Below are 27225 nucleotides of genomic sequence, written 5' to 3' on the forward strand. Positions count from 1 at the left end.
GTGGCTCCTGGATTCCAGGGACTTGGTTTCAAAAGGCAGGACAAGTGGCCAGAGGCAATAAAATTAAAGCAAATTGTCCTGCCAACAGCTGGGGACAGGATGCTCAAGGATAGACACTATGCTGTGCCAGGAAAGGCCTGGAAGCTATGTCCAGGAAAGGAAACACACACACACACACGCACACGCACACGCACACACACACACACGAGGACAGCTTGCCCTTTATAGTCTTAAAAAGGGAAATCAAAGTAAACAGGAATCTGGGAGACAGCAGATTATCAACAGATGGAAAGCTGATGGGAAATGCTACGAGAGAGACTGGTTCCTGTTCTCCAGGGCATTTCAACTGGTCACATTCTCACCAGTGAGTGAGGAGGGCAGAGCTCAGAGAAGCACTTCCGAACATATAAGGAAAGAAGAGAGACTTCGGTAAAACACCCAGAGAGCCATTTGCATTCTGACATTCCTGGGGAGGTGGAGCACAAAAGCAATGAGCCATAGTGTAAATTATTCCTATTATCCAGAAATATTTATAAGCATAGAAACACAGAAAGCACTTCTGCTGCAGACTGAAGACGAAGGTTGTCTCCAGAAAAAGTACTTGTATGTTTGTTTGAGTTGTGAGCTGAACCAGCCACTTTTGTTTTTTTTCATGGAACACTGTTTCTACTTGAAAGAACAACTAACAGATCATAATTATTCAAAGTTGGAATCTAGCACTCTTCTCAAAAAGGAAAGAAGTGAGCTAGTCAATTCGTGGAAAATAACTGATAGTATTTTCCCCAATGATAAAATTTAAGCTATTAAGCCGAAAGAAAAGAAGAGAATTTTGGAAAACTTGCGTCCACCACCATGAGCTTGACAGCTTCCCCAAACTTAAAAGCTTCTGATGCTATCCATGGTCACATTAATAAAAGTAATTTTTGTTACTGTAAAATAAAGTATTTCAACATTTAGAAGATCTGTATAACCCAGTGAAGCTACTTCTTTCCCAAATGAACAGTGCAAAGTATTACAGAATCACGCTTGGGTAAAAGATACAAGCATAAAAGTTCAAGACAGATCACTGGATTTTAATGTAACGTGGTACAAAAAGTTTACTGATCTGGTTTCAGATTCCACATTGCAACTGGCCTCTAAAAACCTACCACTTGTCCAGTTTGGGTGTAGTATCAAAAAAGAATATCCATAATTATCTGAAAAAGCTATTAATATACTCCTCCCTTTTCCATCTACATATCCACGTGAAGAAGAATGTTTTTCACAGACTTCAACCAAAGCAATATATTGCAATAGACCGAATGCAGAAGCAGATATGAGAATCCAGCTTTATCAAACCAGATATTAAAGAGATTTGTGAAAATATAAAACAATTCCACACTTCCCAATAAAGTATCTTTTGTTTTGGAAACTGCAGTTATTTTTAATTTAAAATAATGTTATTTATGTTGACATTTAATTGGGTTTACTATTGTCATTGGTAAATAAATCGATAAATAACTTTTGAAATTTTCTCAGTTTAAATTTCTTAATGTGGTAAATATTGGTAGATGTAACCTACATGAACAAAATCTCTTTGGGGTCCTTTTTTAAGAGCATAAAGGAATCCTATGATCAAAACATTTGAAAACACAGATTTAAACTACTGTTAGATGATAGGAAATTCTACTTGTTCAGGGTCCAGCATCCGTAAGACCCAGGCCCACCTTCCTCCAAATCCCAAACAATGAGGTCGTTTTTATTGACAAGCAGATGTCAACAGAGACTTTTTGCTTGGGCTGTAAACAGGGCGAGGTTGATAAAATAACTTGTTTCAGGCTTCCCTGGTGGCGCAGTGGTTGAGAGTCCACTTGCCGATGCAGGGGACACGGGTTCGTGCCCCAGTCCGGGAAGATCCCACATGCCGCGGAGCGGCTGGGCCCGTGGGCCATGGCCGCTGAGATAAAAAATAAAAAATAAAAAAAAATAATTTGTTTCAGGGTTGATACTTAGCTGGTACGTACTGGCCCCGCCATATCAGTTATTAAAATACTGAAATAACTTTTTACTATTTGGTAAAAAGCCACCGTCCACCACCACCTAAGACACAGCCCCCACCCCCCACTATCCGGACCCCTCCCCCAGTACTCCAACCTCCCTCAAGAATCAGCAACTAAACAGTTACTGCCTGGCACAGCAGTGATGGGGGGGTCTCCAGCACCCTGCTCTAGCACTATGGTCAGGGTCTGTTCCGATCGGACACTGCCCAATGCCACATCAGTTGTTCATACTTTTGAATATCAACCTTTCTCAGCTCCTCCCTCAAGGATGAGAAAACTTGAGGCAACTGAGACTTTAAGGGGACAGCATTCCAGAGGGATGAACACTGGCTGGAAATACCATGATGGCCAAGTCACTATGTCACGGAGACGGACCCTGTCCGCAAAGCAGGCTTGCCTCTGAAGAACGAGTCACACACCAAATCAGCGAGAGCTGCCAAAGGTGGCTGTGGGACGCCCGCTTGCCTACAAGGTAGGAATGAGCAGTGACCATATCTATAGGAGGGAGCTTCCTGTAGCTCATCCCAGTCTTTGAATAGGAGCTCCAGACTCAGCTTTGCAGGACCACCCAGAGTCAAGCAGGGGAAATATCCTAAAGTGGGAAAAGCTGAGATTGAGGCTTAAAATCTAATGTCCTCACGAATTCTGTTTCAGAAGTTCCATCCCTGTGGAGTAAAACCAGTCATCAACATCAAAGTCAACCTGTAACAAGGGAAATTAATGGGAATTTTTTGCCCTTTGACTTCCCCTGGTAGGTACTTGAAGTGAAAGAAGGGAAAGGCCACGGCTGGTGAAGGAAAGGTAGAGCCTCACCCTCACTCTAGCCCCCAACACTCCCATTCAAAGACTTCAGCAAGAAGGCCTCTTCATGACCCCAAAGATTCATATTAATCCAAAATGCAGAAATCTGAGGGGAAAAGCAGGGAGAGAAGGAGAACGAAAGCGTTCCTCTAATTCACTGGCGAGTCTCCCCACTAATTAATTACAGTTCAGGTGTCTCACAAATCTACATTTTCTTTTCTAACTTCCACACCTTTATACATGCAGGTCCTTGAGGCTCCTAACCCTTTCCCCAACCTTTTGCAGTTGAAATCCAATACATCTTTCAGTGATCAGTTCAAATTCCTCTTTCTCCATGAAAACTTCCCCAAGCATATGCACACACCTGCTCAGCTAGAAGTGAGTCCCTCCTCTGCTGACCTTCCACCACACATGCTTGTCAGTATTTTCTTACGGCACTTATCACATTCTACTATGGGGACGGATTACCTCTGTCCATGTCTTCACCCCCATACTGGACTATGAACTTGTAGGCAGGGACTACATCTCACCCTTTGCATCCCTCTGGGCACCTAGCATAGAATCTGGCATTGTCTCTTGATTAAATCAATGAATGCATGGATGAATAGATGGAAGGAAGGAACAATGGTATAATGTTATACCTTGATTCCTGCCCGGTGAGTCAGTTCTTACCTCTGCATACTGGTTATGAATTCTCTCCCTGGATCAGGCAGATGCTAGGTTCAACAATATCCCTTTTTCCTTATCATTTAATGTCCTGACCAACCCCATCTTCTTCCCCCAAATCTGGTGGTTGAAGACTCAGGGATACCTTGAAGCATGAAGAGATTCATCTGGGTCATTTCTGGGCTCTGGGGAAATTTTTAGTTCTGTTTTCTCTATCCAAAGAGGAATACTGCAAACACCCTGTGCACACAGGTAAGCAGGCTCTAGATTTCAAATCCCAGCTCTGGGATTTATTGAGAGTGACTTGTGATTTGTATTTCACCACTCTCCCTTTTGATGAGAACAGATGTTATTTGTCTCTAACTCCCAGACACCTGGAACTAGGGAAATTCCCAGCGTCCACTTAATTACCATTGAACAAGGAGTGCCCATTAGAACTCTTTACCTACAGGGCATGTTTCTGTTCAAGCCTGAGGAAGCAGAATCATATAGCAGTGAGCATAGTAACTACAATCAAACCTGGCATGGTCCTCTTTATCTTGGGGACGACTGCATGGATGGAATCCTCATGCGTAGAATCACCTTCCCAACTGATAGCAGAAAATGAAGGGACTCTGAAGCCCTGAATTAAGGGATGAAGTGTTTGAACCTTGCTGTTTAGCCATATATCCCTCCCCTGAGGGTCCTCATAGGAGTGGGGGCAGAGGCTTGGAGGGAGAGAGGGCCTGCAGTCACTTTGCAACTTGAGTCTCCTGCTATGAACCAGTGAGGAAGTGATGCAAGAGGTGGTTTAATCCAACGTTTCTTCCAGAAAAGAAGCACATTTATGAAACCAATAGATCCTTCTTGCTTCTCTGAATACACAAGATCTGGAGCTCTAAAAAAGAGCGAGCAATGCCCTTTGCCAAAGATAGCAAATACCCACATTCCAAGAGCATCTTCACATTTAGCCAGATTGCTAAAAACGACACCCAAATATGCCCCAAAGGGAAAACACTATACCATGGCTGCCCTTTTGCTGTTCAATGAGCGTGGGAAACTGTTAGTTCCACACTTATAAGAGCTTCAACCAAGAGAGGCTTTCAGCAGTTTTTTTAAAAAGCCCTAAACAGCTGATTTGTACAAGACTCACAGCCTTGCTGAATGCTAATGACAGTTTGAGCCAGGCTGGGAAGGGTGACACAGTTTGTCCATCGTCCATCACTCCCAGCACAGCTGCTGAGTGCCACAGAAGCCAGGACCTTCAAAGGCTTGTTCCTGAGTCAGCTGCTCACAAAGATTCCCAACAACCTATTCTCAGATCCCCAGCCCAGAGTCCATGGCAGGACACAGGGAGGGCATCCATATGTTGCACAGAAGTAATGTGGCCCAGGGTTGCAGAGACCACATGGTCACCTGGAGCACCCACTGCATCCAGAGCTGCAGAACTTGATCCAGCCACTGGACTAGAATGAGAGAGAATGCAAAGAATCCAGACGTAGGGCTCCACAGACCTGGGTCCTGCTCCTGGCTCTGCCGCTTGCTGCCTTTGTGACCTTATCTAGGGTGACACTCAAATAGATAACAGCCAGAACAGTAAGGTTATGTGGCAGAGAGTGCTATGCGTTCACTAAACCCGTTTCCTTTTTCTCCTGGGCAACCAGCTAGACTACATTTCCCAGGTTCCCTTGTTGTTAGGGGGCACCACATGACTGAGTCCCTGCCAATAAAATATGGCAGAAATTATGAGCTCCACTTCTAATCCAGGCCCATGAAAACCTCCCATGAGGTCCTCCATGTTCTCTCTCTTCCCATGTCTGCCAGATGCATGCAGAGGGTCCAGTAGAAGGCTGCAATTCCCGAGCCTGCATCCTTGGGTGGGTGGAAGGAAAATGGCCAGCCCACCAGGAACTTCCACATTGGTCACTGGATAAGTGAGGAATACATTTTTATTGGTTAAAGCCACTGAGGTTTGGAAGTTGGTACTGCAGTTAACTTTCCTTACTCTAAATAAAAGAGGCACCAACGAATCAGAAGGACTCTATTATGCTGCACCAACACACCTAGTATATACCAGAGGGATATTACCACCCAACTTACTTCTGAAACCTCCATTTCCTCATTGGTGAGATAGGAATGTCATTGTCTGCTCAATAAGGTTATTATAAGGATTGACTGAGATCATGTATGTATAGCAACTAAGTACAGTACTTCACCCATGGTTGACTGAATTGCATGGACTTCACTGAGTTCCTTCTCATTTGTGGTTCTCAGGTTCCTCATTTGTACACTGAAAATTACTCCATACACTCCCTTCCTCTTTTATAGGCAAGTAACAGCCTGAATTTACTCCTTCTCCCTTATATTTTCAACTACAGTCATCCTGTCTACAAGGAAAGCAGCCCCTCAGTGAGCACTGCTGTCATTTTTAAACAATTTTATGAAAATTGCTCCCTTCTGGGTGACTGTGAGAGTCAGAGGAGGCCAGGTGGTGATGGAAGTGCATCTTCTTTGGGGCCAGGTGGAAATGAGCCCAGCCATATAGATGGGCCCCATACTCTTCGAAGGGACCAAAATACACCAGTTACAAGGTTTGAGACCCTGAGAACACACCTATAATCCTGAAAGCCAACACCAACTGTGATTAAATGCTACAAGGACTTAAGGGTTTTGATGTAACACAGTCATCAAGGATTCAGATTCTGTTGTCAAACTACATGCAGTCAATCCCTTTCTCACAGCGTGCTAACAGTGTGACCGCGGATACACTATTTAATGTTTGTGTGCCTCAATTTTATCAGAAAAGGGGGATAATAAGAGTACCTATCTTGGACTGTTGCTGTGAAAATAAAGTGAGATAATTCATATAAAGCACTTGGCTCAGTACCTGGCACGTAATAAATACTCAATAAACATTAGCTACGCATGTCTGTTCAGCACACATGAGAACAAACTTTGCAAGCAGTTAAAGAGACTCCTATTTCTCTAAGCAAGAACCTAGAAACACTGTCAATTGTCTCCAGCAGACATTTTTCTATTTAATGGCTCTAAAGAGACAGAAAAGCTTTAATCAATTCCCAGAAGTAAAATGCTAAGAAATTATACGCAGTTACGAAAACAAAATAAAAAACGTTTCCCACACATTGTTCAGCAGACAAAAACATATTGACATGCTGTTCCTGCAAGGAAGTGGGATGAATTTTCTAGATAATCCTGAGCCATTCTTCTCTCCCCCTACTGTGTCTGCTCCAGGGCCAAAATGTGCCTCCAGCCAAACAAGGGGCTCCCTCCCCCAAAGTTCCTACTATGGTTCCCTGGAGGAACCATGTTCCTCTATTCTTCCTTTAATGCTTTTTTTGTTCATTAAGTGAATATTTGCTTGTACAACATTTTAATTTCCTTAATAATTTTTAACTGTATTTCTTGAGCTATTTTCTCAGTGGTTGATCTGGCGCTTACATTATATATTTTAATCCATCCAAACCCATTAACTTAATTCTAGTGAAATATAGAAACTTTACTCCTATATAGCTCTAGTCCCTCCTTTCCATTTTTGTGCCTCTTCTGTGCTTATCGTCAAACATATTACATTTCCATATGTTAATAGGCCTAGCAATACAATCATATAACGTATTTTGTTTATGCAATTCCTTTTTAAATCAGTTAAGAGAAAAAGGAAGAAGAAATATGGAATTATACTGTATTTTACAATTGTCTATATAATTACATTCAGCGGCACTTTTTAGTTTTTTGAGTGAATTCAGATTACTGTCTGGTGTCATTTGCACTCAGCCTGAAGAAAATCCTTTAGTATTTCTTGCAAGGTGGATCTGATGGCAGTGAATTCTCTCAGTTTTGTTTACCTGGGAATGTCTTTATTTTGCCTTCGTTTTTGTCTTTTTGTTTGTTTGTTTGTTTTGGTTTGGTTTGGTTTTTTGGCCACACAGTGCAGTATACGGGAACTCAGTTCCCCGACCAGCGATCGAACCCATGTCCCCTGCATTAGGAGCGTGGAGTCTTAACCACTGGACCACCAGGGAAGTCTCTATTTTTCCTTCAAGGATAGTTTTGCTATATATAAGATTCTTAGCCACCATTGTTTCTGATGAAAAATCACCTGTTAATCTTATTAGGGTTCTCTTATAGGTGATGAGTAGTTTTGTTCTGTTCTGTTACTGCTTTCAAGATATTTTTCATTGTCTATCACTAAATATGCCATTGGTGTACTTAGTGGTGTTCCACATTTCTCTGTCTCTGCTCATTTTTCTTCATTCTTTTTTTCTCTTTTCTTCAGATTTAATAATCTCTATTGATCTGTCTTCAAGTTTGCTGATACTTCCTTTTGTCAACTCAAATCTAATTGTAAATGCCTCTAGTGAAATTTTCATTTCACTTTTCATATTTTTCAAGTCCAGAATTTCCACTTTCTTCCTTTTTATAATTTTTCTCTTTATTGATATTCCCTATTGATAAGACATTGTCATCACATTTTCCTTTAATTCTTTCAGCAAAGTTTTCTTTAGTCCTTTGGATAAATTTATAATAGCTACTTTGAGGTCTGTGTCTGGTTAAGTCCAACAGCCAGGTCCCCTCAAAGATAATTTCTGTTGTCTGCTTTTTTCCTCTTTATGGCTTACATGTTCTACTGTCTTTGATGTCTTTTAAATTTCTGTTGAATACCAGACATTTTAGATAATGTATTTTAGCCACTCTGGATACTGGTCACTACTCCTGCCCTCCCCGGCCCCAGGACTTGTTTTTGTTTACATATTTGCTTGTTTATTTGTTTAGTGACATAAATGGACTCGTTCAGAGACATCTTTTCCCTGCACAGTGTGCAGTCTCTGATGTGATTCCTTGGAGGGTATAGTCCTGGCCCTGTGCACTCCCCCTATTCAATCCCCTGGGGTGACAGTGGTTTTAGCAGGTCTTTTTTTTTTTTTTCCTATCTCTTTCACTTATCTCCCTGTTAAACTTCCAGATGGACTGCCTTATTGGTATCACACCCAGCTGTTAGCCTCCACTAATTGCTACCTGATTGCTCGATTATTTTCAACAGTACTTTGAGGCATTGCTCAAAAATTGCTCCACAGTCTGATCCACTTAAGTTCAGGCTTCTTTGCAAGGGCAGTCTTTAAAGCTTGCTTTGACCCTAAGAAGGTTCTTCTCAGATATCTCCTTCTCTGGTTCTATCTGTTAAATGTCTAGCTGGTGTAGCTGGCCTGCTGTCTCTCATGTTGCTATTATGATACTACTAGCATCCTCTTAAATACTAACCAATTGCTTTTAGGCTTGAGGTTTCTCCCACTTTGTTCCAAATAAAGTGGAGAGCTACAGAACTCTGTGTTCTCACAGCCCACCTCTCCCCCTACGCAGGATCTCTGTACCACTACTCTGGAGCTAAGAGTGGGGATGGCAGTCCACTTCTCTCAGTGACATACCTGCTCTATGAGTGGGGTATCGGGTAGGGATGGCAGTCACTAGTCTTCTTGGATTGCCTCTCCTGGCATGGAAACTTCACCCCATGCGTGGGTTGGGGTGTGGACAATTAGGGCCCAGTATTCTTTTTTATTTATTTATTTTTTGTGGTACGCGGGCCTCCCACTGCCGTGGCCTCTCCCGCCGCAGAGCACAGGCTCCGGATGCGCAGGCCCAGCAGCCATGGCCCATGGGCCCAGCCGCTCCGCAGCACACGGGATCCTCCCGGACCGGGGCACGAACCCGTGCTCCCCGCATCGGCAGGCGGACTCTCAACCACTGCGCCACCAGGGAAGCCCACACGTATGGGTTTGATTAATAAGTTAAAAATCCATTTAAAAGCATTACTGAATTTCTGATTATCCTTTGTCACGTGTGGTCTCCACTGACAGGTGGTGACCATGCCAGGTACCTGGCTAGGTTTCAGTTTCAGAACCAGCAAAGTAAGCCAGGCTTACAATTCAGGTGACCCATCGTTGAGCCCACGTTGCTAGGGAGAGGGGAGGAACCGAGTGGACAGGCAGTCTGTTTCCAGTCCTAGATACTCTGGGTAGCCTCTGGCGACATCACGCCAACGACTGGCCATACCAGAATTTGAGCCGAATCTGTCTGACTTCAAAATCCAGCACCTTGTCTGAGCTGGAAGAGGCAGTGTTGCTGCGTATCAGAAAGCCACTCCTGGGACCAGAACCCACAGTGCCATTTCAGAGCTTCGAGAAGCTTCCTGGATTTTGCTCCTGTTTTCCCAAACTGGCAAAGACCAAGTGGCCTCCACTCTCAAGGCAAAGAGAAAGTGATAAGGAATTTGGGAAGCTTTTCCGCCCCAGGGAAGAATCAGGCTCGATGACACTTTGGTATTAACTGGCTCAGCCATGCAGGGAGGCATAATTAGTTTCCCAGACCAGAGCTTCATTCCACCGGTCCCTCACAACCCAAGGGCTACAGAATCTGTTGGCAATGAAAAGAAAAATAAAATCATCGCTCTCCTCAGCTCACCTACTGGGCTATTGCTCATAGCCACGAGCAAAAGGTGAGGCAGCCATCTGTCTGCTGAGGTATAAAAAAGAATGGAATAGTCATTTTTAAATGACATTTTCCATTTTTCCCCTATGTCTATTATGCCCTCTTCCACCCTACTGCTTAAATGACTCTTTTCAAATCGAAAGTATCAGGGAATAATAGGAAAAGAAAAATTGTAGTAATCCGTGGCTCCTGCTAACAGGCTGCTCTGTCCTGGTGGGCAGAGTCCTAGGAGAAACTTCTTCCTGCCCATGTCCTGGGTGTACAGACTGGAGAGGGTGGGAAAAGCTGTGCTGGGCCTCTGTGAAGACCTACACCCATGGGTGGGTGATTTTTCCCTAGGCAGCCCCCGGGGGACCAAGGGGTCTGGGCTGCCCGATTTCCAGCCCTGCTTCTGCCCATGATGCCCAAGGAATTTCAGCAGTGCAGGAAGGAAAAACCCTCTCCTGACTCTGGAGTTTTCCTCTGAGAGTCCTCTTCCCCCCTGCACACAGCTCCTGCCACCTCTCTCCTGAGTGTGAAACAGCAAGTCCCAACTCACCACCATCACCCTGGAGACACCCTGAGATGGCGGGATCCATTCTGAGGTTCTCACAGGCCTCAGGGCAGAGAGGAGGCCGAGTCCAGATGGGAAGCCAAAAGCCAACTTTCCCTTAGCTCCGGGCCCAGAGGAGTTCTTTATCCTTTCTTGGAAATTAAGCTATACTTTCTCCTTCCAATTGACTCTCCACGTATCCATTTAAATGACCTCAACTTTGTCCCTCCTCTTGAAACACAGACACCCTGTTCAGCTGTACCTTTTCTGGAATTATTCTCTGCTTTTGGTGCAGGTTTATTTTTTCCCTTCTGTGTCCACGAGATTGCTTTCATTTGAAAGTGACCACAAGTGACAGCTTTATTACAATAAAGACACTGAGGGTCCCCAAAGGCTCCAGGCTTTTCTTACCAGCTGATTCCTGGGAGATCTCGGGGCAGGAAAGCACATTTGACACACACACACACACACACACACACACACACACACACACACACACACACACACACACACCCCACTGAACCACAGTTTCCCTCTGATTAAACCATGAAACAGCAGTAAAAGCTATGAGGGGCCAGGAGAGAAACCCCAGGAGTGCGTATTTTCCTGTCCCTGACCAAGAAGGAGGACAAAGCATGAGACAGCCTCACAGAAGTCACCCCCAAGCCTGGAGGGATGGGAACCAGCTCTTCGGGCACCTGGCTTCCCTTCCAGACCACTTTGAAGCCAGAGATCGGGATGTGAGTTTTCTTACTAAGTGGTTTTAGTCAGGCCTGCTTATTTTTTCATTTAGTCACTCAACAAATTCCTAATTAACTCAACTATTGTACATGCCCTACTGGCATGTAGTTTCCAGTGAAACACTGGAAAAGGGAAAAAAATAGGACCCTGCCTCCACTCGCAAGGAACTCACAGTCCAATGGGAAAGCAGGTCAATAGCTCCAGTGCAGGACAGATTTCTCACCTGTAAAATGGGGCTCAGGATCTCTCAGGCTTATTTTAAGGATTAGATAATACGAAGAGGATTAAACAGTACCAAACATCTAGTCAGTGCCTGATAAGTGTCAGTGCTTTTGTCTTTTCCTCTCCTTGATACAAGATCTCTGCCCCTCCTCCATCTGCACCACTGCGTGGGTTTGAAAAGCTGGGAAGAAGCCTGCTCCCCATACTGCGACTGCATCACCAGGAGCTACCATGTGCCGCTGGACCTGAAGACAGGTCCTGCTCAACAGTGCTGTGTCCCCCGTCCTGAAGATGATCCCAGGTGGTGGGGTGCAGGCCCCAAGGACCCAGACAGACCAGGCAGAGGGGACTGGGCCTCCAGCCTCACCACATCTAAAGGAATCTGCCCATCCTTTGTCCCTTTAGCACCTGGCTTCATCTGAGAATATACAACCAAGGATTACTTCCCACTGCAGAAATTTCTTCTGAGGTTGAGGGGAGTAACTGGATGCAAAGGGAAAGTTTCTGGACCTGATTCAGGACCCTTACATCCCCATCCCAGAGTCTCTAGCACGTGGCTCAGGGCCTTCAGGGCGGTCACCTAGTTGCTCTGGGCCTTGGATCTCTCGACACAAAGTTAGAAGGTGAGGATGGTCTCGCTCCTTCCGGGTCTAGCGTGCTCTGATTCTCAATAAAGATCCTTCGGACGAGAGCCTTCACAGTTGACATCTGACTTGAGAACTGCCAAAGTTGGAAGGCTCACCCTTTTTTGCTAATTGATGAGGAAAGACGGAAGGACTGCATTGAGCCGCACAACACAATACTGTTTCCTAATACTGACCAGGGTGAAATAAGACATTTAATTTTTGATTTACAAAAATCAAATGCATACTTTCTGTACTTCTAAAGTAATTACAAACTCAAAAATACTTATTTATGCCTTTTTGGCTAAAAAACAACTAGGTGTTGTTGAAAAACATTCAAAATTCACAATTGTATAGTTTTAGGTATATAAAAGAATCATTTTAATTCTCTTGTTAAGGCAATTATCATCTCCCTACTCATAAGGGACCAAAATAACTCCCACTAATCAAGAAATGGTTTATTGGCCAGGAAGTTTAATAATGATTTAGTACGATTCTCTCTAGTAAAAAAGCAAAACCATCCCTCAGTTTTCTGTCACTAGTAAGGGATCTTTTTCAAAAAAGACTTCAAATAGATAAGTACTAAAAAAAAATGTAGTGTGTACCATCCCAATATGAAACTACATCTATTTCTGAGTTGTAAAGAATGTATATTAAAATTATATCATGCAACAAAATGCACATTTTGTAGGGGGGAAAGAAAGAAAAGATTAAATTGAATCTTCCTGACAACTGGCTTAAATCACACCTTCCTGCCTGCAATTGAAATTATAAGTCACATTGCTTTGTGTTAAATCAAATTCACCCCAGCAGGAAGACAGGCTGCTGCAGCTCCAGTTCTACTGGGAGGTGGGTGGAGATGGAGGAAAACATTTCTCTCCTCTAGGAGGCTCTTCTTCCACCAGGGATTTGGGGAAATGAGACTCTCTGGCCAGGTAACTGGACACCTTGCATAACTCTCCCACCAGCCAAGGTTTCTACAAATAGTGCATTCCTGACATCGTCCCCTGCCCACTGCAATGCCAAGTGGGTTTTACAAAACAAATATTTCTCTACAAATGAGTGCAGGTCCCCAGGCCAGCAGGCTTAGAATTTCAGAGCAATAGTCAAATCAAACTGAGACACTCCAGATGTCTCAGCCGAGAAGCTGTCACCAGCGTGAGGCTGGGCTTCCCTCTAACCTCACTTCTGACCATCTCAGGCTCGTCTTAACCGGAGAAGTCCTTACACACACACCCTGTCTAAATGAACTGAAACAGGGTTCAAGGCTGACAGTCTAGGTGTTACAACCAGAAAATATATTCCTGACCGTATTTTCTACGCCAGCTCCAAGAGGGAAATGTGGTGGGAAAGAAGGAAAGAGGGAAAGCAGGAAGACTGAAGAAAAGAACGTGTTCCCCGCCCCCATGCCCACCATGTGATAGGCAGGGTGAGGTGCTGTCCTGTACCTCATTTAATCAGCACCTCATTTAATTTAATTTCACCTCATTTAATCAGCACAACAATCCTACAGGGTTTAAGGGGCAGTCGTCCTCATTTCTGTGGTTAGGGAAACTGAGCACAGGGAAGTGAAGAGACTTGCCCAAGGTCATCCAACCTGTAAACGGCAGCACTGATTCCAACCACTCCACTTTTTTTTTTCGTACTTCGCCATGCTCAACAAGACTCAGGTCTCCCACTTCCAGGCAACTGTTGGTTTTACTTACTGCCTGAACATGCTCTCACCTAATCTTCCCTACTCCACTCCTCTAAATCCTCCTCATTCTTCAAAGATGTGTCATAAGTCCCACTTCCTCGGTGAAGTCTGTTCTACTGGCGCACTCTTCCAGAATTCAACATTAACCCTCATAACATTAGTTAGTTTGCGAAAGATCCTCAACTGTTTCTTGTGTTGTCTTCCTAGCCTGATGATGAGCTTTTCAAAGCAAAGGACTCTGTCCTACATATTTTGTCATTTCCTGACACAGCTGGCACAGTGTCAAGCCCACAAGAGGTGCTTGGAAGCAGACAGAGAACAGCCTGGATTGGTGCCTTTAAAAGCTGGGCTCCTCTGCTCATCCCTTCCAGGGGCTCCCCTTTTCTCCCAGAGCATTTCTCCCACAGTGGCCCCCAAGGCCTGTACAACCTGCTCCCCACCTGGCCCCTCTCTGGCCTCACCCCCCATCCCTTTCTCCCACAGTCACTCTGCCCTGGCCACACTGTTCCCAATACACATACACCAGGTACATTCCTGCCTCAGGGCCTCTGCACTGGTCCTTTCCTCCACGTGCAACTCTTCCCCTAGACAGCGCTCACACCTAATTTTCTTCAAGTCTTTCCTTATCAGAGAGCACCTGACTACCTCATTTAATTGCAAATCTTTCATGTTTTTGTCTTTGTTCCACTGACATACCCCCAGCACTTACCAGGTACTCAATAAATGCTAATTGGATGAAGGAAGGGAAGAATCTGAGCATGTGACCAACAGAAGGTAGGAGTACCTCCCAGGTCACTGTCAAACTCCAAGCCACAAGAGAGGGGAACAGGAACTTGAAGGCAGGTCTGCAGTTTCTCCAAACCATCCCAAGCCTCCACCCCAGGCCCCAGTAAACAATGCCAGACTTGGGATCCATCTCCAACATCTGCCCACAGGACTAGCGGCCCAACAGTATATACACTTGAGCCCAGATATTCCACTTTCTCGATTAAATGGGAATTCCTGGCACACCTGGACATGTCTGCTGTTTGTGTGCACCTCTCCCCCCTATGGCCCCCAACTCAACCGCATGCCCTGAGCCTGGAAGACCCCCCTAGTGAAGCTTTGTTCTGAATGAGCGGAGGAGGTGGTCTTGTTCACACTAAGTCTTCTGGAAACTGATACTGCTGGCTGCGAAAAGCCAGGCCTGGAGCCTCTCTCAGCCTTCCACAGCACTCCGCCCTATCAGCTCCTGGCACGAGCGACCTCCTGCATCTCCAGGGAAGGACACTGACAAAACAGTCGCTTGGTAACCCACCTCAGGGCCCTGCTACTCTCATGAATCCTTCTTCCAGTCTCATCTACAACCTTTCTGCTAAAAGAAAGGGATGATCCTGTTTTCTCTTAATTAGCATCACTGGAGCAGGAAAAACAAGAGGGTCCCTAGCCCCTCACTAAGGGGCTTGAGAAAGGTAACTTACTAACTGTATCATGTTAATTACAGTCACTGAGACTTGATTTCCTCATCTGTAAAATGGGGGTAATGACATCATCCCCCAGGGTTGCTTACAAAGTTAAAATGAAGTATCACATGTAAAGTATTTAGCACATAATAGGTGCTCAACAAATATTAATTCTCTTTCCCTTCCAGTCTCTCCTCCAGATAAGTTCAGCCCTATTTCTACAACCCTTCCTCCCTCGTTCTTTTTTCTAAGTTTTGAATCATTGATAAAATTCTCTTTCATCATTTTCCACTGGATTCCCCTTCTAATATAAATCCTCAGCTTCTAATAAGTTTTTTTGTAAAGCCTGGCCCAATTATAGACTTGGAGAGTCTACGTCATAATTCCTGCATGTTATACTTTCCTCCATATACTCTTTTAGAAAACAAAGCAAATCAGAGGATCAGTTTATTATTAAACTGAGATTTAGAAATGGAAGAAACTAAAATGTTAAAAGACTCTTCTGCAAGCCCCGTGAACTTAGAGGCAGGTCTAAAGCCTCACCCACACCCCTCCCATTCCTCCGTGGCTCCTTCTCTTGCATCAGAGAAATATGATGATGACTAATTAGACAAAGTCTGTCATACTCGTCGAGATCCTCTGAGGCAGGAACCACATAAACACAAGCATCATAACTTCAGTAAAGAGAAACCAGAAAACCCCTCTGCTCTGGGACCCTACCCATCCGGAGCTAAATAAATCTGAAACAGAAGATCAAAAAGGATCTTCCACATGGATAACAGAAAATGTCACCAGCATAAACAGGAAGAGAGATTAGTTCAAAAAAGGAATACAGTCACATCTGTGGGTCTCAAGTAAGATTTTTGCTTACTTTTAACTTCCCAGCATATAACTCACAAGGTTATTAATGCGGACTCCTACTGTTTTGGGCAAATAAACAGCTGCTGATGCTCTGTGCCCAAACCACTTTATTAGAGCTTTGCTTTACAGCAATTGTTTTTTTCCTTTCCAAATCCTGAGAGGCTCAGACAGCTGAAAAAAACAGGGAGGACTAAGGCAGAACGAATAACAAGGAGGCAGCCTGGGTGGGCAGGGAAAACAGGGCAGGGGCTGCTGGGACCCTCACCGTCCTCTTTATGACTCTTGGACAAAGTCACCGTTCAAGAGCAGAGAACAGAAGACACAGATGTGGTGCAATCAGAAGGGCTGTTTTTGCCACGATGCCAGGAGTTACCCTTAAACAGAATTTACCAATGTGAGATGAGGATGACCAACCATCCAGGTTTGCCCAGGGTTGAGGGGCCTCCTTGGACCCAAGAATTTCAGTTTTAAAAGAGTGAAAGTCCTGAGCAAACAGGACAAGTTGGTCACCCCAGGAGCCACATGACTGTGCCAGTGCACGGGAAAGCACTCAGCACTGGGCCTGGCATATTGTGAGTGCCCGAAAGTCACGTGTGGAATCTGAATGAGCTCTGGCCTGCAGCTCACACAGTCTGCTTTTCCTACGAGGCCAAGTTCCTGGCGGGGGGGGTGGGGGAGGGCGGGGGGGGGGCACAATCATCCAAGAGAAAGAGCTTTCCAGAGCCTCCTTGCTGGTACCTCACTGCCCCTTCCAAACAAGGCCTTCTCCCTCTGGCACCCCAACCCCAAGGTTCCTCACTTACACAAGGACAGACCCAGCCGCCTGCCTGGATCCCTGTTCCATCAGTCTCCCGCTTGAACACAAATCGTTGATAAAATGATCTCCCAGCCCCTTCTCTGTGAGACTGTCATCTTCTTTTCACTTCTGGGGAGAGCACAGATGCTGAAGACAGTTTCCCTTCTTAGCTCAATCACCTATCAGCTTTGTGACCTGGGGCAAACTAAGTCGCTACCTCTCAGTGTTCTCACCTCTAAAACTCTCCCTCACCATGCGGTGAAGATAAAAAGCAATCATGCGTGGACCGCACCTAGCCCAGTCCCTGACACACAAGAATAGTTCTCTTCCTCCGTTCCTTCTGATACAATCCAGCTTCAATTCAATTACATACCTGTTGCTCTTAAAATAAATCAAGGGTTTGGTTAAGATTCTCATTTGGCATTTCTGTAGCTTTAAATCTCTCCTTAGCTTTCTAACTCCTATAATCATTGGCCCAAGCAATTTTGTACTGTTCTCCTAAGTCCTCATATGCCACTAGCATGACACTTATAAGCGCAAGTTTCAAACCCTGTCCTGCCCAGGTCCCTGAATCGCCTTCCCTCTCCTCCAGGATCTCAGCTGCCTTTCACTCTAAGTCCCCAGGGGCCACAGATGGGTGTGCAAGTCAGACCAGTGAAGCTAAACAAGGTACCAGAGCTTAAGATGTGCTCCACTTAAGGTGCTCCACTCAGAATCTTAAACTCTGGACACTGGTGGAATGAACCCATTCATGCCAAAGAGTTAGCCTAAGCCTCCTCTTCGGGCATCATTTTCCATTGTTCTCATCTGTCCTGAGGAGATGGGTGCTGATGCCACTTCTCTGGATCTCTCCAAACACCATTTTTGTCTTATAAAGGACAGTGAGAACAAACATAGCCCAACAAGGTATGTCTGCCAGCTCCAGTACCATTTTAGCAATGCCATCATAGAGGAAGTCTGTCACTATCTCACTGGGGCTGGACACTTAAGGCTTTCCACTGGCATCGTTAAGGGCAGCTTCATCTCCCCAAAGCAAACCTTCACAAAACTGAAACTGAATGTTGGGCAGTGAAAGAGAACTACATCTCAGAAATGCATACCCACTGACTGGGAGGGTCTGTCCTAGCAACATATTTTAATCTATAATTGTGTAGCCAGAAAAAACTACCAAAGCATTAGTGTTCATATAATCAGGAATCCTCTTGCTTAAAGCTCCAGTTGGCTGCATTCAGCTGGGTCCATAAAGAGTACATAGACCCACACAGAAGATTCCAGAACAGCAGCTGTTCCCAGTTGCTGTCACAACATATTGGATGTTGGAACATTTGTGCGGTAATTTGTTATTAACAATAATTTAAGCACCAAAGCGTATGAATGATTAAGGTTAACTATAAATTGAAGGAATTTCAAGGTTATCAGATTCTCTTGCATATTAATATGCTTTTTTAAGTGGGAGAAAAAGGGATGGCGTGCGAATGAACACAACATGTTAGGACACGCATCATCCTGGCCCTGCCCTGGGGCGTGTGCCCTGCATGTGAAGGCACGTGTGTGAGGAGGGGGGAAATATTGAAAATGCCTGTGCTCAAGCATTGCATTGTGGAATGGCACTAACTCTGACCCCGAAGGCAATGTGAGATTTGATAAGATGACAACTGTAGGCACAATGGAATAATCAAATCTCTGCAGAATTCAAGACGCTCCAGCCCTAGGGAGACTTTCAAGGCCAGCATAAAAAGTGCAACCCACCATTCATAGAATCTAGACCATCAACCAGCAGACCTAACCCACTCTGCCCCTTGCTTTCTACCACAGTGCCCGTCCCACATTTATAGACTTCTGCCCCTCCAACTTCATGCATAATCCTCTCTCTCCCAAAATTCCACCTTGGTGCCTCCTGACTACATTCATCACTCATATTCAGCTTGGTGTTTCCCCAAAGGACTTTCTGTGCAATATCACCTCCATCTGGACTGCCCTCCTACATGCTTCTCACAGGGCAGCCTATCTGTCCTAGTCTCCAGAATTGAACCCAAGCAACGAAACATAAAGAGACCCCCAAGCCCCAAATCAAAGCAGTAGCCCATTCAGCTTTCCAAGTTAAGTCAGAAATCCTATAGGATGGTAATGAAGATGTTCCAGTAACCCTGTATGTGTCTCTGGATCCCATGAACATCTTTGCAAAAACACAGACCAGCCAAACCCAAGTAACTGAAGCTGAACTTCAAGGCCCTTACAAACCAGAAAACCAGACTGTGGCTCTCCGGCATTTCATTCTGAATTCTCCTTGAGATTCTATATCAACCTACTTAAAAAGGGCAAATAACAATTTATGTCAAGTGAGTGGGAAAGGATGTGGAATTCATTTATTTTACAGCCTACACACTTCTGGATAAAAATGAAAATTCTTTGGCCAAGCGAGAAAGTTGTATTCTTTGGCAAGGCTTTTCTATTCCATGTAGATGTGGTCCTGGGCTATTAATAAAGATAATTGGGCTCAATCTCTAAATTTTGCTATTGAACTCTCTCAAAATATCAATCTCTGTTACTAATATAATTTTACATGCCACAGTTCATTCTGAAGGACAAATAGGTTTACTCTTTAAATGACACCCTTTCCTCAAATAATCTCCAAGCATTTAGCAAACATGATATCCTCTTCTTTACAACCCTGCCAAGTCAGGAATCAGATGAGAAGGACACCAGCCAATTCTTAGTGACATCCAAAAGCCATAGGGGACAGAAAAAAAAAAAAATCTCCCAACATCCAGGCCTTGGATATTTTCTGATTTTTAGGAACCATATATGCGTTTGTACTCTTGGTGAGGCAACCTACTGTCACTGGCCTGATGTACATTAATATGCACATAACATGCCTAATAAAATTTTAGGAAACAAAAGCAGTTAATAATCCATTTCTCCCATTGTTGGAATGATCTTGACTAAATGAAGTAAGATAATGGATTTAGAAATTAGTCATATAATGTAATACACTATTAATCATGGTATTCAGAAGGGTAAATAGATGTTACAAGAACACCACCCAGGAATTCAATTTCCTTTTAGATTTGCTTACTCTCTTGAATTCTTTATGCTACCATCATCCCTCACAAAAATCTAACACTCTGATGTTTCCTTTCTTCCAAAAAAATGATTTGCAACCCTTTCTTTAAAAAGAAAGCATAGCCCTTTTAAAAATGAAATATTTTACAGAATTCCAAATATAAGACAGATGAAACAGGAACAACATTGGTTGCATGGAGGGGAGAGAATGGGTACCGGCGGGGTCCAAGAGACCTCACTTGACCCTTTTATTTCTTTTTTTATTTTTTAATTTATTTATTTTATTTATTTATTTATTTTTGGCTGCGTTGGGTCTTCGTTGCTGCGCGTGAGCTTTCTCTAGTTGCGGCTAGCAGGGGCTACTCTTTGTTGCGGTGCACGGGCTTCTCACTGTGGTGGCTTCTCTTGTTGCGGAGCACAGGCTCCAGGTGCACAGGCTTCAGTACTTGTGGCACGCGAGCTCAGTAGTTGTGGCTCGCGGGCTCTAGAGCGCAGGCTCAGTAGTTGTGGTGCACAGACTTAGTTGCTCCGCGGCATGTGGGATCTTCCCAGACCAGGGCTCGAACCTGTGTCCCCTGCATCGGCAGGTTGATTCTTAACCACTGTGCTACCAGGAAAGCCCAACCCTTTTATTTCTTAAGTCCCAGGACAAACCTTCCAGAAGCTTGGGGCTCCTGGGACAGAGTTTGAAAATCACTACCCTAAGGTATATGTGTAAAGCAAAAATTATGTATATAAAATAGAACACAGGCATAATATATATTTCATTAATTAATTACTGATATCTGGAAATAAAACATATATATAAAACACACAAATCGCCAACACTGATATCCCAAGAGGAAAAACTGGCAAAGGACACCAATACGAGGTTAAAACAAATATAGGGCTGGGGGGAAGATACTAAGTTCTACAGTAATCAAAGAAGTACAAAGCAAAAGAATAGAACATTTGACAGTGGTTACATCTGCCCAGAAAAAGTTGAAGGACAGCACCCAATGCTGGCCAGCCTCCGTGAAACAGGTACAATAATACATTGTTATTGGCTGTATAGAAAGACTTTCCTCTTGAAAAACAATCTTTCACAAAAATGTTCATATTCTTTGAATCAGCAATAATCCCACTTCTGGAAATACATCATTAAAATCGTTCAGAAGAAGAACACGGTGAAGTGAAGATGTTTATTTCTGCATTAATTATAATAGAAAAGCAAATGTTAAGTAACAGGCAAGTGGTTAAATCGATAATGGTATATTGATGGTGCAATGTTATGCAGTCACTAAAAATACAGTAAAATTTCTCTTTAAATATCCTCCACTTAATCGCCTCTCCAGATGAAGCATGCTTTCATTCTCTCCATGAAAAACAAAACAAAACCAGGATGCCTGTGTCCCTCTGTGTCAGCTTCTCTCTCCCACCCCATTCACATCTCCTGCTAACAACTGAGTAATACTCCTACCAAGAGTCCACTGGGTTTGTTTCCAAATGTGTTTAGACTCTTGGTACTTATCATTGTAACAGCATAATTTAATTACATATTATATAAACCAATGGAATATCATTGCTAAAAAGATGAGAGTTGTTACTAAGAAAATTAATTTAAAGCCTTGGAAAGACTTATAAAGTCAGTCGCATAACTAGCAGTCAAATTACTCGTGAACAAAATCACTGCAAAAGACCAGACAAAAGTCATAAAAATTTAGTCTACTACACTGCTTCATAAGCATCTTCAAGTTCTCAGTGAATGTTAAAGAAAACAGAACTAGAAGTCAGACTTTGTAAACAGCACCTTATGGGAGTGGTTCATTCAAGGAAGATGATCAGAAAGGCAATGGGCAGACCCAGCCCAAAGACAAAAGCCTTGGCCTTACATCAAAAGGCTGACAAATAAATGCATATTTTGAATAATATTAAAACAAAATATTTAATGTATGTATGTAATATTTTATTTTATTCTCCTCTTTAACCAGTTTCTCAATAAACTAACTTAAATCCCAACTGTGTTGAATAAGAGGGATTCTATCGTCCTTTAAAAACGAGTTCACTACAACAGGGGCCCGGAGTGCCTTGATTCACCACTGTATCCAATTTCACCTCCCCAGTGTGTTGCCTGGCACATACCAGGTCTCCAATAAATAAGGATTAAATTGATAAACTATGTAGCAAATATGGAAAAACTGCTTCTAACAAAAAGCAAACTGAGGAAAGCAGAATATTAAATTACATGTCAACCACGACTACACCTTCGTTTTTAAATACGGAGGCAGATGGACAACACTAGAAGGCAATGCTCAAAATACAAAACAGTTGTTTTAGGTTAGAATGAATTAGAGGCAATTTTATACATGTTAAAATATTTTCTTCAATATTGGCACATTCTTTTACAGATTCAAAGAGATACTCATCAAAAAAAAGAGGGGCTTCCCTGGTGGCGCAGTGGTTGAGAATCTGCCTGCCAATGCCGGGGACACGGGTTCGAGCCCTGGTCTGGGAAGATCCCACACGCGGCGGAGCAACTAGGCCCGTGAGCCACAACAACTGAGCCTGCGCGTCTGGAGCTTGTGCTCCGCAACAAGAGAGGCCGCGACGGTGAGAGGCCCGCGCACCGCGATGAAGAGTGGCCCCCGCTCGCCGCAACTAGAGAAAGCCCACTCACAGAAACGAAGACCCAACACAGCCAAAAATAAATAAATAAATAAATAAAATTAAAAAAAAAAAAAGACGTTGTTTTGGTTTCTACTGGACTTCCACAATAAGAAGTGAATCCACATTTCCATTTCTTAAGCTCTGCAACACTTCAGCCTCCTTCGGCACTTTCTACTTAACCCACTGCACCACCTGCAGCAATCCCACCTTTCTCCTCCTAAGACCACACGTGTACTAACACTTATTTTGTGTTTCCAATCTATCAGGATGCTCTTTTAAATCTGGAGTTATCCACCCTCTCATTTACCATCTATCTGGTTAAAAAAAAAATGATCAAAACTGCAATTTCCATTCCCAAGAGATACCCAAACACCATCTAATTGAATCATTCAATCAGAAAACAAATTAAAATGAACTACCACTGCAACCCCCAAGAGGAAAATAAACTTTTCAGTCATGACCGGAATGTAGCTCTAGGGTGACGCTCCAGAGCCTCTTCTAATTGCAAGTCCTATGGAGCATCCAGCAGAACATTCTGTGACATTTGCAGCTTCTGAGACAACTTTCCTTCCAAAGCAAAGAGGAGCCTGTGCGAGGCTCCAAAGCAAAACAGTCATTTGAGAATGGAAATGCTTTTATTATTGACTAACCGGTGTGCACTGGGGACCCTCACTGTGTACCCATTCATTCATCCACTCGTCCATCCAACACGTACTCTCTGAGGAATGTGCCAGGAACTGTCCTGGGTGTTCCACGAACACTTTTTAAGTGAATGTAACCTCTGCCTTTTGGCATGAAACAAAACAAAACCCAGAGATTCCTGAGTTTAACTATGGAAGAGTCTCCAAGTGGAAAGGCTATGACTCCATCATCCCTCAGCCACCCTCTGAAGCCTCTAAGTCTGACACCCACTCCCACCGTCAAGTGACTCCAGGAGAGCACTGCCGCCCCTGGGACCCTCTGGCCCTCTTAAGAGACAGTATAGTATGTGGTTAAGAACACAGATCCTGAAGCAGCATTAGCTGGGTTTAAATCCCTGCACTTTAGGCAAATCATATAACCTCTCCGTCTGTAAAACGGAGCTAATATACCTACCTCGTAGGGTGAGAAGGATTAAATAATTCGTTATACGTAAAGCACTTAAAATAATGCAGCTGCTATATAATTTTTAGCTACTATTATCATCCCTATTCCCCCTCAGCTCAGCAGAGTAAACCGGATGGCTCCAAATGCTCTACTAACTAGAGGAAACTTGACAGTGGAATACACACAATCAGCCCGTATCATCAAGGACGAGCCTTTGATCTATTCCTTTCCCACCCTCTGCCTTCAGAGAGCTGCACTTGGCCAGTCCCAAACACAGTAGGCCCCTTACTTAAGGAGGTAAATCCCTAAATTTAAATTCCCCAAATACTAGCTCAGGGATGGCTCCAGCACCACCAGGGGAGCTGTCCCTAGTCATGGCTACGCCATCATGGCACAACCAGCCAAGCACCCTCTGCCCTCCCCCTGCTTCACGGCTAGTCTTTCCCAAATCATTGACCCTTCCCCAAGCCGCTAGGGGTTGTGGCTTCTGCCTTTCCGCCTGAGAATCTGGTCATTTCTGAATATCTACGGGACTCATAACACAGTCATTGCACATACACAAGAGAACTGGAGCCACACATGTTTTAAGAATCCTGCTTCCTCTTATTTTCCCATCTCTCTCAATTTTTTCAGGTATATATTTGAAAGTTCCGAACAAGGCACAGCTATAAGATTTCTTGGGAGCAAAAGCACAAGGCCTCCTTTCAACTTCCACATTGCACTCATTTTCATGTACAGCCTTATAAATCATGTGACACGGTCCACATTCTACATGATAGAGGGGCACTCTGGGATGAGCTCATGGGTTAATAATGTCTCCTCACTGCTTCCCAAAGTAGTACCTTGCTCACCTCCTCCCTGACCAGATCAGAAAGCACAAGAGAATCATTTTCCAGGAACATAAACACACACACACACACACACACACACACACACACACACACACACAGAGAGAGAGAATCTGTGAATGAAAATCTCTTAAAATCTGTGGGCAAACTGGAAATGTCAAAGTAAGGTATGGCCTGTGTCTCCCTGGGAACATTCTGAATCACCCTGGAGCAAACACTGTACTTCTATTGCTGACTAATTGTCAATCTGGACCCATGGGATGGAAAAGGACAAGAAACACAGCAACAGGCACCATCAGATAGATAAATTGGTCTGCCACGCAAGCCCAGTGGCAGGCTGAGAGGCAGAGGCAGGTATGAAGGAGAGCTGTGAACGGTGTCCTTTTCTGGGGAAGTGTCAGCCATGAACTTGACTTGAAGTCGTCAGTCAGGAAGCACCATGGATACGTATACCTCTCCTGCACTCACCTGAACCTCCCCCTGGGAAGGAACTATTTTGTACACGTGGGGAAACAAACCAAATGTAGAGAGAGCAGCTGTCCCCACGACGGCAGGGGCAGCAGATGCAAGGGTTGGATCCTGACACCCATGTGTCAACAAAAGAGAGTGCTCCTGGGGGAGAAATATTCAACCAGATGACGGAGCCAAGGTCTGCCGGGTGCTGAAACCAGAGCCTAGCAGGCCTGCCAGGTTTACAGGTGAACTAGGCTCAGCTGGCCCTGCCCTGCCCTTAAAAAGCGGACATGCCTGATAGAAAACAGGTGGAGCAGAGGCGAAGAAACGAGAAATGTGAACGTGAGACACGGGCATGTGTGTGCACACACGGCCGGCAGGGCCCAGAACTCTCTATCCGCTGCCTCTGACAGCTCATCGAACAGGGTCGCCTGGGAAGAGCGCTCCGTACCCCATCCTCCCCTTGGTCCCAGCCCTGGCCTCGAGCGCAGTCACCCGGTTCAGCCTTAGACTCTAGACCTACCCCGCGCGGGTCTGTCTGCTCTGCCCCAGCCGCTCCCTGGGCCTGAAAGTGGAGCTACCGGAGGGAATGGCCTTCACGGCAGCCCGGGGCGGGTTCTCGCGGTCCTGGCCGGAGGCATCACCGCAGTGAAGAGAGCTCCAAGCTCCCATGCTTTTTCCCCGCGCCAACACCTGCTCCTGGAGAGGGTCTTGGACCCGCGGGTAATGGTGGGAGTGGGGACCGCTAAGGTTCAGACAGCCCTCCTAGCCACAGAGTCCCCTGCACTTCCAACAGCCTACAGGCCGCTCACGGCGTGGCTGGAGCTGCGCAGTCTTCCTAGCTCCGGCTCGTCCCGCAGCCTGTGGGTCCTAAATGGCAACGGCTGGGGCCGCTCGGGCATCTCGCCGTAGGCCCTACAGCGGCCAGATGAGCTCGATTGCCCGCGCGCGCTCCCTTGTACACCCACCAACAGTCACACGTACGCACACCTTGAACTGGACCTGTGTTCAACCCCTCGAGCAACCAGCCGGTAGCCACACGCACACTGGGACTCGTGCGCAGCGCGCCACCACGCCGCCAGCGAGCTGCACACACCCGCTCGTGGAGCCCCGCGCACACACGTGTGCCCTGGAGAAGCGCGCAGGGCCGCAGATACTGAGGGTCCCGCTCTCAGGCAAGAGCGTACACGAAGCCCCCCAAGCGTCTGCGGACTCAGAGCCCCGCAGTCGCTCGAGAGATGCCTACCAGCCCCAGCGCACCCCGCACCGCTCTGGGCACTCCCTGGCCCCGTGGGCGGCCCAAGTTTCCCGGGGCGTCCGTACCTTGGATATGCTGCTTGATGACATTCTCCAGATGGTCCAGCCGTTCAATAATCTTCAAGGTGTCCCCTTTGTCTTCCTCCAGCTTCTTGTCGGGTGCCGGCTCCTGTCCCCGCACATACACGCTGGCGATGTAGTTGGTGACCCAACCCACGTAGAGCAGACAAATGATGTTGGTCATGCCGCTCAGGATCACGCAAGTGGACACCAAAGTTTTGGTCTTTCTGGTGCACACCATTCTGGGCTCCCTCCTCCATATAGAGCTCCCGGGGGCCCCTCCTCTTTGCGCACCCCGGACTCCCCTGTGCTGTGCTCACACCCCCTAGCACGCCTCCGGCCGCCGGGCGCCCGAGCACCTAAGTCCCGACGTTCTCCAAAGCCCGGACCGCTGGCGGTGGAGCCGCGGTGCCCAAGTTTGGAGCTCCCGCCGCTGGTCGCCCGGAGAGAGAGCTTGACAAAGGAAATGAGGTGGATTTTTTCTTCCAAATTAAAAATCTCCGAGCCCTTCTCGGAGCAGTCGCGGGTGGTCTGCAGCCGCGCGCCCTGATACGCACGTCTGGGAAACTTTGCCTCAGCCTGTGTCCGCGGCCGCGCCGCTTCCCATCGCCGGGCGCCGACTGCCTTGGCGGTCCGACCGGCCCGCGCTGCTAGAAGGATAGCGGCGGCGGCAGCGGCGGCACGGAGAGCCGCGGACACAGCGGCCCGGCCCCCTCCGAGCGACAAGCGCCGCCACCAATCGCGCTCCGGCTCGGGAGAGGGGCCGGGGCTGGGCGGTCGCAGACCAACTGGGAGGGCGCGGGGGGCGGAGTCCGGCCCCCCGGCCCCACCTGCTGGCCGCCCTTGGCCCCCGCCCTCCAGGGACTCTCCACAGCCTCCGCCCGCGCCCGCGCAGGCTGCCCTGGACCAGAGG

The 27225-nt window shown here is 45.7% G+C and overlaps 1 protein-coding gene across 5 annotated transcripts in view; it reads right to left on the bottom strand.

The window, feature by feature from the left end:
* Positions 1–27024, bottom strand: part of GALNT18 (polypeptide N-acetylgalactosaminyltransferase 18) — a 350962-nt gene extending 323938 nt beyond the window's left edge. Inside the window, exon 1 of one of the 5 annotated variants that reach the window (XM_033862552.2) lies at positions 26319–26482. In XM_033862552.2, the coding sequence (XP_033718443.2) occupies positions 26319–26342 (24 nt within the window). In that variant the 5' untranslated portion in view covers positions 26343–26482. Of the gene's footprint in view, positions 1–26318 lie in introns of all 5 variants that reach the window. The other 4 variants (XM_033862550.2, XM_073808621.1, XM_019948182.3 and 1 more) reach the window with 4 other exon arrangements.
* Between the last annotated feature and the right edge of the window lie 201 nt (positions 27025–27225).

The sequence above is a fragment of the Tursiops truncatus genome, chromosome 8, assembly GCF_011762595.2.
Source record: "Tursiops truncatus isolate mTurTru1 chromosome 8, mTurTru1.mat.Y, whole genome shotgun sequence".
NCBI classification, from domain to species: Eukaryota; Metazoa; Chordata; class Mammalia; order Artiodactyla; family Delphinidae; genus Tursiops; species Tursiops truncatus.